Genomic DNA, 14,635 nt, shown 5'->3' with positions numbered 1-14,635 from the left:
ACACGCACACACACTCTTGGCGCGTGCTAGTGGACGTGCACGCGTACACTTATCAATGCAACCGATAGTTTGAAAAGGAGATCTACCAATGTGTTTATGTATTAAGTGATTCTTTGTCATAATTTGTTGAACGATATTTTTTCAGTGACTTCTTTCTCTGTCTCTCTGTCTGTCTGTCTGTCTGTGTGTCTGTCTGTGTGTCTGTCTGTGTGTCTGTCTGTCTGTCTGTCTGTCTGTCTGTCTGTCTGTCTAACCTTATCTATCTATCTGCCTGCTCGTCAAAGATTTTGTCTGTTTGTCTGCACATGTCTGTCTGTCCATCTGTCCGTCCGTCTGTATGTCTGTCTGTCTAAGCTTTTCTATCTATCCGCCTGCTCATAAAAAATATGTCTGTCTGTCTGTCTGTCTGTCCAGGTTTATCTATCTCTATCAAGGAGATTAAAAGTAGTTCTAAACTCCTTGATCTCTATCACAATCTGCTCGTCAAAGGTTATGTTCTGTCTATCTGTCTGTCTGTCTAAGCTTATTTATCTGTCTACCTGTTCCTCAAGGATATGTTTGTAAATATGTCCCCGTCTGTCTGTCTGTCCGTCTGTCTGTCTGTCTGTCTGTGTGTCTGTCTAAGCTTATCTATCTGTCTACCTGCTTGTCAAAGATATGTCTGTCTGTCTGTTCATGGGATCTCGCCTTTTGATTGCTCTCCACAATTAATATTGTCTTTTTTTCAGCAATATCGAGGTCTGGCAGACAAAAAGGAAATCAACGAAAAAGTGGACGAGTATCGAAAGGGAGATTTTGATACGATACCGGACCCTGGCAACCTGGTGCATTTCAAGCAAGTGTTGCGTCTCACATGTTATGTGGGTGGTTGGCGGGTTCTCTGGTGTGGTTTTCTCCTTTTTTTTCTATCCTATCCAACGTCTATCGTCTGCAACTCCCCTCCTTTTTGTATATATATGACACTCTTGTAACACCTCTAATCTTCGGCACTTATATGACCTTATTGTGTTGCAAATGCTGTAAAACTCTTACTAAAACTAAAAAAAGCATGTTATTGTAATTCTTCTATTACATCTTTCTCTTTTCCTGCACGGTCTTATTTCTCTTCGTCCTTGTCATCATCAAGCTGTGGTGCTCTAGCTCTTTCGTCCTAGTCATTGGTTGAAAACCTTTAATTAAATTGTGTGTTTATGTTTGTATGTTTGTAGTGTGTGTGTGTGTGTGTGTGTGTGTGTGTGTGTGTGTGTGTGTGTGTGTGTGTGTGTGTGTGTGTGTGTGTGTGTGTGTGTGTGTGTGTGTAATTTGTGTTCTTGTATTTCTGTCTAATCTTTCTTGTTTTTAAAACTTTTTTTCCGAGTGACTTCTTCCTCTAACATCCAATGAGAAACAGTTTTTTTCCTCGATTGTTTGAGCAAAGATTTTCTTCTACTAGCTGAGAATCTTTGATTTGAGTGCTCTTATTTCTATCTCGTTGCGAGTTAGCGTCTTTCCAATAGCATGAAGAACAAGAATCATAAATATTGTTTTCTTAAAACTTTATGAAACCTTTGTCAGTGGTTTGCTCATTCTTTCCTGTCAAACATCAAACGTCCTTACCTGACTACCATCTTTTCTTTGCATGTTACTCTCCAGTAACACCTCGAATCTTTGTCACTTAAATTACCTGCTATTTGCGTTGCAAGTGCCCTAAAACTCTCACTAAAACTAAAACTGAAAGAATTTTTTTTCTTTTTCAGAACCAAGGATGCTCTTGAGAAAACTCCCAAAACAGATGTTCAAGATAAGGGAAAGAAGGACAAAGAAATGCCTCCTATAGGAACTTACGTCTTGCCTCATCCCATATGGTGTGTACGATTTAGAGAGAGAGAGAGAGAGAGAGAGAGAGAGAGAGAGAGAGAGAGAGAGAGAGAGAGAGAGAGAGAGGGAGAGAGAGAGAGAAATAAAGAGAGACAGAGACAAACAGAGAGACAGAGAGAGAGAGACAGATGGACAGATAGACAGACAAACAGACAGACAGACAAACACACAGATTGACACACAGACAGACAGACAGACAGACAGACAGACAGACAGACAGACAGACAGACAGACAGACAGACAGGCAGGCATTTTAGCACCCGTACTCTAATATATTACACATTTTCTCATTCTTTTACATTCAAACACAAATATTCTCTCTCACTCTTTCTCTCTCTCTCTCTCTATCTCTCTCACACACACACACACACACACACACACACACACACACACACACACACACACACACACACACAGGCCAACACATACGTGCAAGCACATGGATAAAGAAGGATAAGAGGGTACATAATATATCTGATTTAGTCGTAAATTTGTCTTTGTGTTTTTATAACATTTTGAGTGAAAATTTGTGGGTGGTTAGCGTGTGATCTGGTGCTGTTTGCTCCTTCTTTCTTATCTTTCTCATCAAACATGTTCTATTGCCCTTATCTCTCTTTACTTTCATGGTATGTTATTCTCTTGTAACACTTCTAATCTTTGGTACTTACATAACCTGTTTGTGTTGCAAATAATGTAAAAATCTTACTTAAAAAAACAACTGAAGTTTGAGAGCACGTCAATTCAATACTTTCTAGAAAAATAATTACAGTCACACCTGCTCTAACGGTATAAGACAATCACCTGTACAAACATCTAGCTCCCATTTCCCTCTTGTTTGTTGGGGTTTTTTAAAATGAAAAAACCCAATGTTAGACTACCACCTGTCTTATAACTTGTATATATATATATATATATATATATATATGTATATATATATATATATATATATATATATATATATATATAAGGCCACTTTTCTCTTCGACAATGGATGACGGTCTTAGACAGCTTCGATACGATAAGAAAAGATAATATAAAATAACCTAATACGTTATTGTCCCAGAGGGAAATTTTTCTTGGCTGTACAGGACTGTAAAAGCACATATACAGGTATACATAAAAATTGAATTATATATTACTCTCAATAAAAATTCAATATGAAAAGAAAAGTGAAGCTGACAAAATATACATATTATGACATATCACATCAGATGCGCATCATTCAACCACACGCAGGAATTTAATTACTCCCCCCCCCCACCCCCACACACACACACCCCCATATTGTTTTAGGACAGAGGAGCAGCTACATGATGTGCAGGTTACTCACAAAGAGCCGGAAGGATTTGTAGACAAGGTGAGTGGGTAGGTGATTTGCGGGTGGGTGCCCTGATGTGAATTTTACTCCTTCTTTCCGTTCAAACATCTGTCTCCCACGATCTCTCCTGCTTGTTTTTTTAAATATTTGTTATTCTCTTGTAACACTTATCATCTTTCCTGGCATTTATATGACCTTGTTGTGTTGCAAGTGTTGGTGGGTGCTCTGGTGTGGTTTGCTTCTTTTTTCCTATCAAACATCTGTCATCCTAATATATCTCTCCTCCTTTTTTTTGTGTGTTTACTCTCATTTAGCACCTCTAACCTTTGGCACTTACATGACATAATTGTGTTGCAAGTGTCATAAAAGTCATACCAAAACAAATTTCACTGTATAAGCCTACTTGTTTTAAATACAAAAAGTATACAGTGGAGTCCGCTTAAATTAAAAATCTTCAGGACAGCCAAATTTCATTCAGTTTAGCCAGATTTTCAATTCAGAGAGGTTACTCTAATAGAAGAAAAAAACCCTCCAAATCCCGGATTTTATTATCTGTCAGTAAACCGCTGTTTTCCAATTAACCATGTTCGGTTTAAGTGGACTCCCTCCACTCAAGATGGAGGTGTATATAAGAAAAAACTGAGGACCAGAAAATCTGTTTGCTATATGCATGTCTCAGTTATTCAGTGTTCGCTATGTGTTTAGTAGACTAGTTTGTTTGACCTTCCAGCTTTCCATGCTCTCTGATGTTTGTGTATGTGGTGTAGAGGTTAGAAGGCACTTAAGTGACACATTCAGGAGACAAGACATCAATTTCCCAAGTGATAAGTGGTGTGAGATTTTTTTGAGTATCACTGTCTTTCTGCCGGAATGTCAGTTCCCTCACTACCTGGAGTGGCCCTGACAGTGTGGTCAATAATTAGGGGTGCAACTTATCTTCAATGTCACCCATATTTTGCTTAACAGTTTGTATCAATTTGTCTTAACTTGGTTATATTTTCCACCACAGTTGAGCCTAGACAAAAAACTTTTCTTCATAAATTTATATCAAATACTACAAATCTCCATGATGTGGAAAATGGTATTGTTCACAGCATTTCCCTCTTCTCACACACATTTTGTATACGCATATGGCCTACAGCTCACCAATGACACTTTTTAGTGACAAAACGTGTTACAAGAAATTAATTTTATAGTGAATACTTTTTTTGCACTTAAAGTTCTCAAAACATGCTTTCAATAAAGAAAGTGTCACAATTAGATGAAAATTACAGACTTGCTTTCAAATGCGATATTGCCCCAGCTGTAAACAATTTAAAATCTGTAGAAACCACCCACTTAGATTTTTTAAATTAGTAGGCCTATTCATTATGAAATTTTATAGAATACAGCTAACAGATGTTTACAAAAATATTGATCTTTTAAGACAAATTGATACAAGTCATTGTGCAAAAACTGGACTGTCTATGTTCAATAAATTAGGACATGTATGACCAAAAGTTGCACCACAAATCTCTGACCTCTTCATAAATGATCTAATGTGTGTCAGAGGGAAAGGGGGTGGCAGGGGCGTAAAAACACCTATATTTATTGTTTAATTTTAAAAATTTATTTGATGTTTGCTTTCCCCACTTGTCCAGGCGGCTCACAAGACGGTGATGCTGTTCCGTGGAGGCTTTGACATTTTCTCTGGTTTCAAGTTTGGACAGAGAAATGAGAGGAAATGGCTCAAGTAAGTTATGTAGGCTGGCCAGGTTTAGGGTTGTGTGAGTACTCGATTCCACTTGAGTGTTAAAATATTTAGGTGTTCAGGACCTGAGAGTACTCTCTCATGTAGTTTTTAAATACTCCAGTACAAGCTAAGTGTTTTAATACTTGAGTACTAGCTAAATTTTTTAATACTTGAAAACTAGCTAGAGTCCAAAACCTCCAAGTACCCTGGTAATTACTTGAGAAAGCACTTATTTTTTCCATCCTTTGAGGGCTTTTGGTAAAACAAAGTAAAAATAAAGATGTTTCAATTTTTAGCCTATAATTTTTGTTTGATGGTGTATGATGCTGTTTCTTTTTTTATGGGGGGGAGGGGGAGGGGGTTTGTGCGCTGTTCGAATCATTTCAATAATTTTATTGTTATTTTTCTTATTTTTACATCAACGAACAACACATTGAGCTTTGCCCTTATATGGCATCAGTGATGTAGCGATTAAGCACTTCACCATCTCCAGTGAAATGTTTTATTGAATACATGTATCTCAATATCTCTCTGCTGGGATTTTGTATCCCTCTCAGCATGGCTTGGTCCTTGGAAGATAATCATATAGACCTCAACAAACTTATGCTATTATGAATTTTAAAAATTTTACGTCTGAATAAACATTCCTATACAAAAAAATGCCTAGCATTATGAAAACCAGTTTCTGTACGGTTAGGTGGAGACCTATGATACCGGAAAAACATTAAAGGGAAACATTTTGTCACTGTGACTATCAAAGTATAATACATCTTAAACTATAGTCAATGAATTGTTGAAAAACATTAGGTTACTTAATTGTTTTGTCAACCTGTTTGGTAGTTAAATAAAGATGGCCAAACTGTGATATTATTTATGTGTGTATGTATAATAATATCATATTAATATTATATAATAACATATTATATAATATGTGTGTGTGTGAGTGTGTGTAATATATTATATATATTATAATTTTCCGTGGTAATGGAATTTTTTCTTTTTCCTCTCAGTCGCATCTGTTTCCTGGAGACCGTGGCTGGCGTTCCTGGCATGGTGGCAGCCATGATGAGACATATGCGGTCGCTGCGACGAATGCAGAGGGATCAAGGCTGGATTCATACACTCCTAGGTCAGCTGGGTTTTTTTTTTTTTGGGGGGGGGGGGGGGGGGGGGGGGGGTTTTGGTTGTATTCTTTTTTGCGGGTTAAAAAAATTTTTCTTCTGTCTTTTGTTTTTTTTTTTGTTTTTTTATGTTTTCATTTTTTATTCATTTTTACAAAAATGTTTTGGGAGGGGGTAATTTGTTGTTTTCTTCTTTTTTTATGTAGGTTTTTTATATGCCCCATCGACACAGTTTAGATCATTTAAGAGGCAGGCTTCTGACCCTGCCTTCTGCCTGTCAGGGCTAACCTGGGCTGAGAGGGAATCAATATCCCAGAAGAAAGACCGAGATACTCGATGAAAATTATCTTCCCATTTATGATCACAGAGAGTCATGCAGTGGGATCAAGGCTGGATTTATTCACTCTAGGTCAGCTGTTTGTTTTTTTGGTTGTTTTTTTTAAGTACATGTTTTCTATACCTCATCGACACAGTTTTGATCATTAAAGGGGCAGGCTTCCAACCCTGGGCTGAGAGGGAAACAATTTATTCCAGCAAAAAGATTGAGATGCTTGATGAAAATTATCTCCCCACTCAGGAGTTGAAATTGTGTCTCATGTGTGTGATAGTGAAGCTTCTAAAGGCAAATAAAAATCTGGCTCAAAAAAAGAAAATTAGGGGACCTTGCTCTCAGAATTTAGTTTAACCGGTGTCCACTATAATAATGCAGTCGTACTGTTAGAGCTTAGTCTTTTTTTAGGTAGGTGGTTGGCGGGTGCTCTAGTGTATAGTGTGTATAGTGAAGTGTGCTCCTTCCGTCTTTTTTATCAAACATCTATCGTTCTCTCCTCCTTCTTTTTTGTGTTTGTTACTCTCTTGTATCACCTCTAATCTTCGGCACTTGTACGACCTAACTCACTGTGTGGCTAGTCCTATAAAACACTTTGGCCAACTAAAACAGACTTTGCAGAGAAAGCCAAATATTTGTAATTTATAAATATTTCTGGTTGTTTGTTCATTTGCAGAGGAGGCAGAGAATGAACGCATGCATCTGCTGACAGCCCTTCAGCTCAAGAAGCCGTCTTTGTTCTTCCGACTGTGCGTCATTGGATCACAAGGTACTCTTTAACAATCCATTTGTAACTGTTTTACTGTCAATATTACTCTAATGGCCACCTGTCCAAGACAATCACCTGTACAAACAACCACTTCCCACTTTCCCCCCTTGCATTTTTTCTTTTATATTGTATTCATAAAGACATTGTCCAAGATGTTCACATGTCTAAGACAACCACATAATTTCTCCTCCACACTGGATGGCTGCCTTAGATACCTTCGACTGTATTTTGTAGAGCATAGTTTTATGAAAGTAAAAGCTGTCCATTATCACTTATTTTGAAGAATTTATGAAGGATACCAGTAGCTTTTCTTGTCTTTAAGAGAATCTTTTTAGATGTAGGCCTTTTACACTCAAACTTTGGAAATCATGAAACTTTCGCGGCCATTTTCTTGCCAACTTTACCTCTGAAACCAGGCAAACCCCCCACCTCCTCCAACTGCCAATATCTTGACTTGAACTCGAGATAAATGGATATTATTTTTCATCATATGCAAGGCAAAAGGACAGGCTTTTAAAGATGATACCAATAACTCCATATATGCCCCAAAATTGACGAGTGCGTCTTTCCACCGAGTCGTGACACAAATGTCTCTGTCCGCAGGCGTGTTTGTGACAATGTTTGGTGTGAGCTACATCATCAGTCCCAAGTTTTGCCACAGGTTCGTCGGGTACCTGGAGGAGGAGGCTGTGAAAACCTACACCAAATGCTTGGAGGTAAGAGCTGGTTTGTGTGAATTCTTTGAGGGCGTACCTTTGACAACGCCAGCTGATAGCCCTGTGAGTCTGTAAAGATTCACTATTGACCCTCATTGTGGTTTTTAGTTTTAGTTTTAGTAAGAGTTTAACGGCACTTGCAACGCAATAAGGTCATTTAAGTGCCGAAGATTAGAGGTGTTACAGGAGAGTAACAAACTCATAAAAAAGGAGGAGGGATCAGGACAAAAGATGAAGAAAGAATTTGGAGCGAACCACACAAGAGCACACACCAACCACTTGCTCATTGTAGTTTGTAATTAAAGTCCTGCACAAGAACATATCATTTTAAAGTAGGCCTAATAATTTGACTATGGGTTCAGTCGATAAAACATCAAAAGTAAATTTACCAAGACTGAGCTTATGGGACTTATCATTTGTAAGATTCAGAAGTAAGATATACATATGTGTTGCCTTTTGGTGAAATCAGGTGCTCGCAAAATAATGGAGCTTGATTTTAGGCTCAGTCGTCAACCCTTTTAGAGGCCTGACCTCCTGAGGTTACCATACTCCTCTGCCTGAGCTCCTTAGCAATTTTTTACTAACATTAATATGATCATCAGAATCACATTCCATATCATGCTTAGGGTAGTCCTTGTCATTACCAGCATCTAATTCAGAAAGATCTTAAAAATAAACATAATAACGTCCTGTGTAGTAAGCACCGTTTTAACTGCGTGTTTTGTCCCCGATGGGCCGGGCTGGGGATAGGGACTCGCTCACTAGCATGTAGCGGTGGCTAGGCATACAGGCAGTTTCACACGCCACTGATGTACCAGCTGGGGCAAGGTCTCAATTAGAGTTAAAATATCAAGTAAATGTAAATTTACCAAGACTGAGCTGATGCAGGGACTTAATTACCCTTTATAAAATTCAGAAATAAGAATAGGCCCCTATAATAATCTGAGTATGGTTTTTCTTTTTGCTTTATTTTGCTTTTTTGAGTTGCTGTTTTTTTAATGTACGTTTTTAGAGCCGCTTCAACACAATATTTAGATAATTTAATTTAGAAGGTATAGCCACTTCAACTCTGCCTATCACGGTCAATCTGTGCCAAAAGAGATAGAAATGCCTTTTATATTAATAATGAAAATTTGTACCCAAATCAAACAAGGTATACCTCACAAATGCATTGAAGACCATTTGTATGTGTGCTTGGAGAAAGGTCCCAGTTGCTCGAAATTTTGGATATTGAAATAAGGTCATATATTTCTTGTTGCAAATTCGATACTGAACATACTGATTTTGGAGAAAAATGGCTTTATCCTTAGTATGTTGAGCCAATTTTTAGCATACTTTTTTACTTTGGAGAGGTATAATATATTGCAAAAATAATTATTGTAAAAGTTTTTGGACTTAAAATATTAGAAAATCCTTTTAACTTGAACAAATCTTTAAAAAATGGTTAAAATGTGTTTTTTTTTATGGAACTAAATTTTTTACAAGTATGACTTTATTGGTCTTTTCACCCCGTTGCTCAAAAATAGTTTAATGCTGACAACTGGGACCTTTCTCCGGGCACATATACACACCTTTGTGCTCTGTGGGTCGTCATGTTTCCAATAATCCCTTCTGTCATTTCTCCACTTTATGCCATTTTCCTAACAATCTTTTCTGCCATTTTTCTAACCTACCATTTTTCTAACCTGCGATTTTTCTAACTTACCATTATTCTAACAATCTTACCGCCATTGTTTCCCTCCCAACAGGACATTAATGACGGTCCCATGCAGCACTGGAAGACCCAGCCTGCCCCAGACGTGGCCATCAGATACTGGAAACTCAGTGTAAGATTCCTCTGTATTCTCATGTGAATTTTGGTCGTTTTCTAGTACAGTTACTATAAGAAAGCCGTTACTCCTTCCATAGCTAATCTTCTATGTGCACTCTACACACTGAGAAACACTTCACGGTGGTGCATAATAATGTCGCTGTCACCAACACTATACACTTAAGTCCAAATTTTGAGAATGTTCTAATTCTACATCCTTCCAAAGCTCTATCGAAGATCCTCATCACCAAAATGAAGTTTAATGCTAAGGACTACAATTATTTTGCTTTTCATGATTCCTGAATAGGAATTTTTTTTTTCTCTGGTGTAAAAAGTACCCAAATGGACTAGATGGATTTCTTGCAACTCCAATTGTAAGGTGTTGCAGTTTAGTTTGTCAGCCTGAGTGGGCTGAGGGATGGATACCAATATTCAAAGTTTCGCCAGCAAGGAGAGCACAGCCTTTACTTGTAGATGCTGCTTCTCCAAAAAAAACACTCTGTAGAGGGAGTTTTTAGTACAGAGGTTTTCAGCACTTGCAACACAACAGGGTCATTTAAGTGCCAGAGAGAAGAGGTGTTACTAGCGAGTAACCAACACAAAAAAGAAGGTAGAGAGGACGATACCTGTTTGATAGGAAAGATTGAGCAAACTGCACCAGAGCTCCTGCCAACCACTTGCTTTATAAAAGCAACTTTTCTGTACATTACTGCTATTCATTTTTCAGTGTGATATGCCTTGAAAAATTAACTGAACTCTAATAATATTCTTTCAGCCTGAGGCGACGATGAAAGACGTCATCCTGGCAATCCGTGCTGACGAAGCTCATCATCGCGTGGTCAATCACAGTTTAGCCTCACTCAAGAAGGATGAGTTCAACCCGTACAAACCTGGCAAATGAACATTCTATACGTGAAATAAACAAAAAATACAATAAGAAGATACAGGCAATATTATTACCTAAATATTGATGACATTTGGTGCTTTAACTCATAGATGTCGGCACGTTTATAGACTAGACACTGCATCATTGCATTTTCTTGTTTTCCTTATTCAACAAACATATCTGCTTGCTTGTAATAGTAGGCTTAATAATAATAATAGTTTGTTTGTCAATGTCTAACGAAGACCAGTACATTTGCAGAGGAGAATATTTCTTCAGTGAAATAAAAAAATTAGAAGAATTAAAGGTTAAGATGACTTGTGGCTTCTGCTGTGACATAGAAGACCAATTGTGGCAGACAAAAGTTTGCTACAACTTGAACATTTATTGGAAGCTTACTTGCACTACAGCTGTCTCCTCGCACATCAAAACTTCAATCTTTTCTGAACATTTTGATTGGTACCGCATATGTTTGTAGCTTAATACCTATGTGTAGCTTAATACCTATGTGTACGACGCGGTGGAATCAGGGGCCTGTGAAACTTTTGGTCATGTAGGGGTATTGGTATCAGTTGAAAGCTTGTTCTTTTGTCTTGCTTTTGGAGGAAAATATAATCATATGTCATAAATAGAAGTCGAGATATTTGCAATGGAAGGAGATGGTTTAAGAGGTAAAATTAGTGAGAAAATGGCCTGCAAAGTTTGGTGACTTTGAAAATGCAAATTTTCATTTTTGTGCCTTAAATCAACATTTTGCAGTAAATTCCACACAGAAATGGGTTTTTGAATGAAGGTGCAGAGCCAAAAAAAAAAATTGATAAAATTTGCCAAAAGGACAGAGTAGTGCCAGTTTCTTCGATTTCATTATTTTGATGAGCGCCTGATTTCACCACGATGCCTCAATATTTTTCATGCTGAAAATGCTAAAGTTTTCATATTTCAAACTAAACTTTGCTTATGACATGTCAGTGTTAAAATTTCTCTCATCTTAAAAGTGTGGAAACTTTTTGTATGCTGGTATTCAAGTTTTGGGAATATAGCAGTCAATATTTTCTATCACAGCCAATGTCTCTGTATGGATGATCTTATCTGCAGTCTAATGGGATTTTTTCTTATTCTTTGCCAAACGAAGATTATTTTTACAGTTATTCTCTCATCTCTGTCAAACAATGATGCAAACAGTAGTTTAACTTATCTTTAAGTTGACTTCGGTCTTTGTGTAAGACAGAGATGCACTTACCAAAAAAAAGAGGTGTCAGTATGTTGGGAATGTGAGGAAGAACCTGTCGGAGGTCTTCCGGGTTAGGGCTTTGGAAAAGCAGATATTATTTTACAGTCCTTAACACTTCATGTTCACTCAAAGCGTTTCTGCATCGATGAAGCTTTCCACTTCCTGCCACATGGTGCATCGCTGCTTGCCACATCTGGACGTTTGTGAAGCATGCTTACCAAATGAGTTACTTCTCAGAGTCTAGCTTTATGAAAATAAATGCATCACGCTTATAGGTGAAGATTTTACATTTTATATTTATGAAATAATAAAAAGCATGTTATGCATTTATAAAGAATATAGCATCAAAAGAAAACCTACAAATTTGACCCTATTGTTGATATTTGGTCAATATCTCCATATGAGAATTGCGAGAAGTAACTCAGTTTGTCAAACTGCCTGACATTTTGCTGACGAAATGTTTGTGCTCTGGTGAGGAAGATTGCAGTCAGCCCCCGTCTTTTGGAGACTTCTGCGCTGTTTTGTGGGCTGATCAAGTTGATGTGGTCATAGACTGAGCTTCTAACAGACACCATTTCCCTATGTTTGATTCATTCCTTTTAGTTTTAGCTTGTGATTAACCTTTTTATTTTGTATTATTTTTTAATGTAGTCTAACAAATGGAAGTTCCATTTGTTTTTTAAGAATACATTTTGTAGTTAGACATTACTTAAAGTATGGCGAAAGAGAGACTTGTTGAAGGGGAAAGTAGGGTTTATTAACTCCTTATCTTTGGCAAGCTGCTCCCTGCGGCTCGCGGTCGGAGCTGATGTACCGGTGAGTTGCTGGTAGCGGCTGAGGCACATTCCTTTATGACGACTTCGCCATCAAATGATTACTTTTCAGCAATTGCCAAAACCAGGTCTCTTTTATTGGGTATTCATTCATTAGATAAAAAATTACTGAAATAGGTTCGCTTATTTTGATTAAATTACCAATTTAGTGATGTATTTGTCAATTTTAGATTTCGTACAAAAAGAGGGGCCCGGCATAAGGGTTTACCCTCTCGGAGATAATAAAGAGTTAATGCTATGTTGTAATTATATACTACAGATTATCGATCAAATGGATTTGAACGCTGTAACTGTGGTGTGTGTATACATATGTGTGTGTGTGTGAGTGTGAGGTTTCAGAGGCAAAATTAATGAGAAAATGGCAGCACAAGTTTATTGATTTCCAAAGCTTGAGAGCTTTTAGAAACTGTAAAATATGTAACCTACAATTTGTATGCCTTTAATCAACTCTTTTCAATAAAATCCACTCAGCAATGTGTTTTTAAATGGACATACAAGGTGGTGAGCCAAAAATTAAGATTCACTAAAACTAGCCAAATAGATTGAAACATGCTAGTTTCTTCAAATTCATTATTTTGACGAGCGCCTGATTTCACCACGATGCCTCACAAACACTCTGTATGCCATTTTGCTAGTGCAGTGATGTTTTGAAAAAAAAAATACAACAAGCGAGGTTGGGGTGGGAAGTGGTCATTTGTACAGGATATTGCCTTAGACAGGTAGCCATTAGAGCATGTTTGACTGTACTTATTGGTCTTCTGATGAGAAATATTTTTTACATGGACGCAACTTGTTTGATAATGATATTGATGACTATCAGAACAACAATATTATTTGAAAAGTTTGGTGAAACTGTGGAATGAGTAAGTTATTTATTACAACTTAATCTGCGATACTCTCTATGTACATACATATATGCATTGTTCATAATGTACAGTATTATCTGCTTTTTTGAGTAGCCCATGTCATGCTCCTATTTTTTCTCATATGCATTGCTTATTTATCATCATATCATCATATTGTTGAATATACTCCAAAATATTCACACACATAAAGTAGAATCTAGGCAGTTTGATAATATTATTGTTATTTGTATAAAACTGCCTCAAATTTAGAAAAATCCACTCTTAACTTTCATTTTGACTTTGATGTATGTCTTATTATTATGTTACAATTACGTTTTATCAGTCTGTACCTTTTATACTTCATGGTGTATCTGAGCTATTCTCAAAAAGATGAACACAATCTCTATGCGTCCTTAAAGAAATGACGCAAAATAAGAATATTTATGAAATCAGGGTTCTCTAAAAGAAGAAATGAACAATTATTAATTGTACTCTTTTTAATAATAAGCAATCAACTAATGTGAACAACTTTTCAAAATATAAATCAATGATTTTGAATAATATACTATTGTTATTGTTTGTTTTTTGTTGTATCAATATCATATAATGGATGTCTTTATAATCAAATATACCAAATTACTTATACCGAAAGGATACTTTTAGTTAAATGAAACACATGTAATATCCCCCCCCCCCCCCCCCCCCGCACCCTTAACAACTTATTAGAAAGTCCCTTCAGAAGAAAATAAGTGGCAGAAATAAGTTGGTTAATCAACAGACTATTTTCAAACATTTATGAATTGATAGATGTGAGAATTATACGTAGATATTAGCCTACATGTATTTAGATTCATATATATAGATATAACAAACTTGAAATTTGGTTGACATATGAATAAACAGAAAAGCATCTTTTTAAATGTATCTCACAGAACTGAATGCAAATGTTGTTTCAGAGCAGCAGGAAAAGACCGGATCGCACTTCAAATTCTTGCACACAATCCTCAAGAGATGACGTTCAACGTGTCGTAGGTTGAGGGAACGAAATTCAAGGGAAGCAGCCCCGTGGGCTTGTATCAAATTATTGAAACGTCATTTGAGGTTATCTCCTCTGAATTTATTTTTTTTGCCCGGGGGGGGGGGGGTGTTTATGCATTGCGTGATGCTCATCTTGCACCCTCCCTCCCCCATC

The 14,635-nt window shown here is 37.0% G+C and overlaps 1 protein-coding gene across 1 annotated transcript in view; it reads left to right on the top strand.

Annotated features, from left to right (window-relative positions):
• LOC101858631 (alternative oxidase, mitochondrial) overlaps window positions 1-14,006 on the top strand; it is a 17,539-nt gene extending 3,533 nt beyond the window's left edge. The window contains exons 2-10 of the mRNA XM_005099124.3: window positions 729-835; window positions 1,737-1,844; window positions 3,151-3,214; window positions 4,816-4,907; window positions 5,918-6,036; window positions 7,033-7,125; window positions 7,729-7,841; window positions 9,590-9,667; window positions 10,427-14,006. Of these exons, the coding sequence (XP_005099181.1) occupies window positions 729-835; window positions 1,737-1,844; window positions 3,151-3,214; window positions 4,816-4,907; window positions 5,918-6,036; window positions 7,033-7,125; window positions 7,729-7,841; window positions 9,590-9,667; window positions 10,427-10,552 (900 nt within the window). The 3' untranslated portion in view covers window positions 10,553-14,006. The remainder of the gene's footprint in view (window positions 1-728; window positions 836-1,736; window positions 1,845-3,150; window positions 3,215-4,815; window positions 4,908-5,917; window positions 6,037-7,032; window positions 7,126-7,728; window positions 7,842-9,589; window positions 9,668-10,426) is intronic.
• Window positions 14,007-14,635: the final 629 nt, after the last annotated feature.

The sequence above is a fragment of the Aplysia californica genome, unplaced genomic scaffold, assembly GCF_000002075.1.
Source record: "Aplysia californica isolate F4 #8 unplaced genomic scaffold, AplCal3.0 scaffold00203, whole genome shotgun sequence".
NCBI lineage: Eukaryota > Metazoa > Mollusca > Gastropoda > Aplysiida > Aplysiidae > Aplysia > Aplysia californica.
The sequence above is the reverse complement of the archived record's forward strand: the minus strand, read 5'-3'. Positions and strand labels throughout refer to the sequence as shown.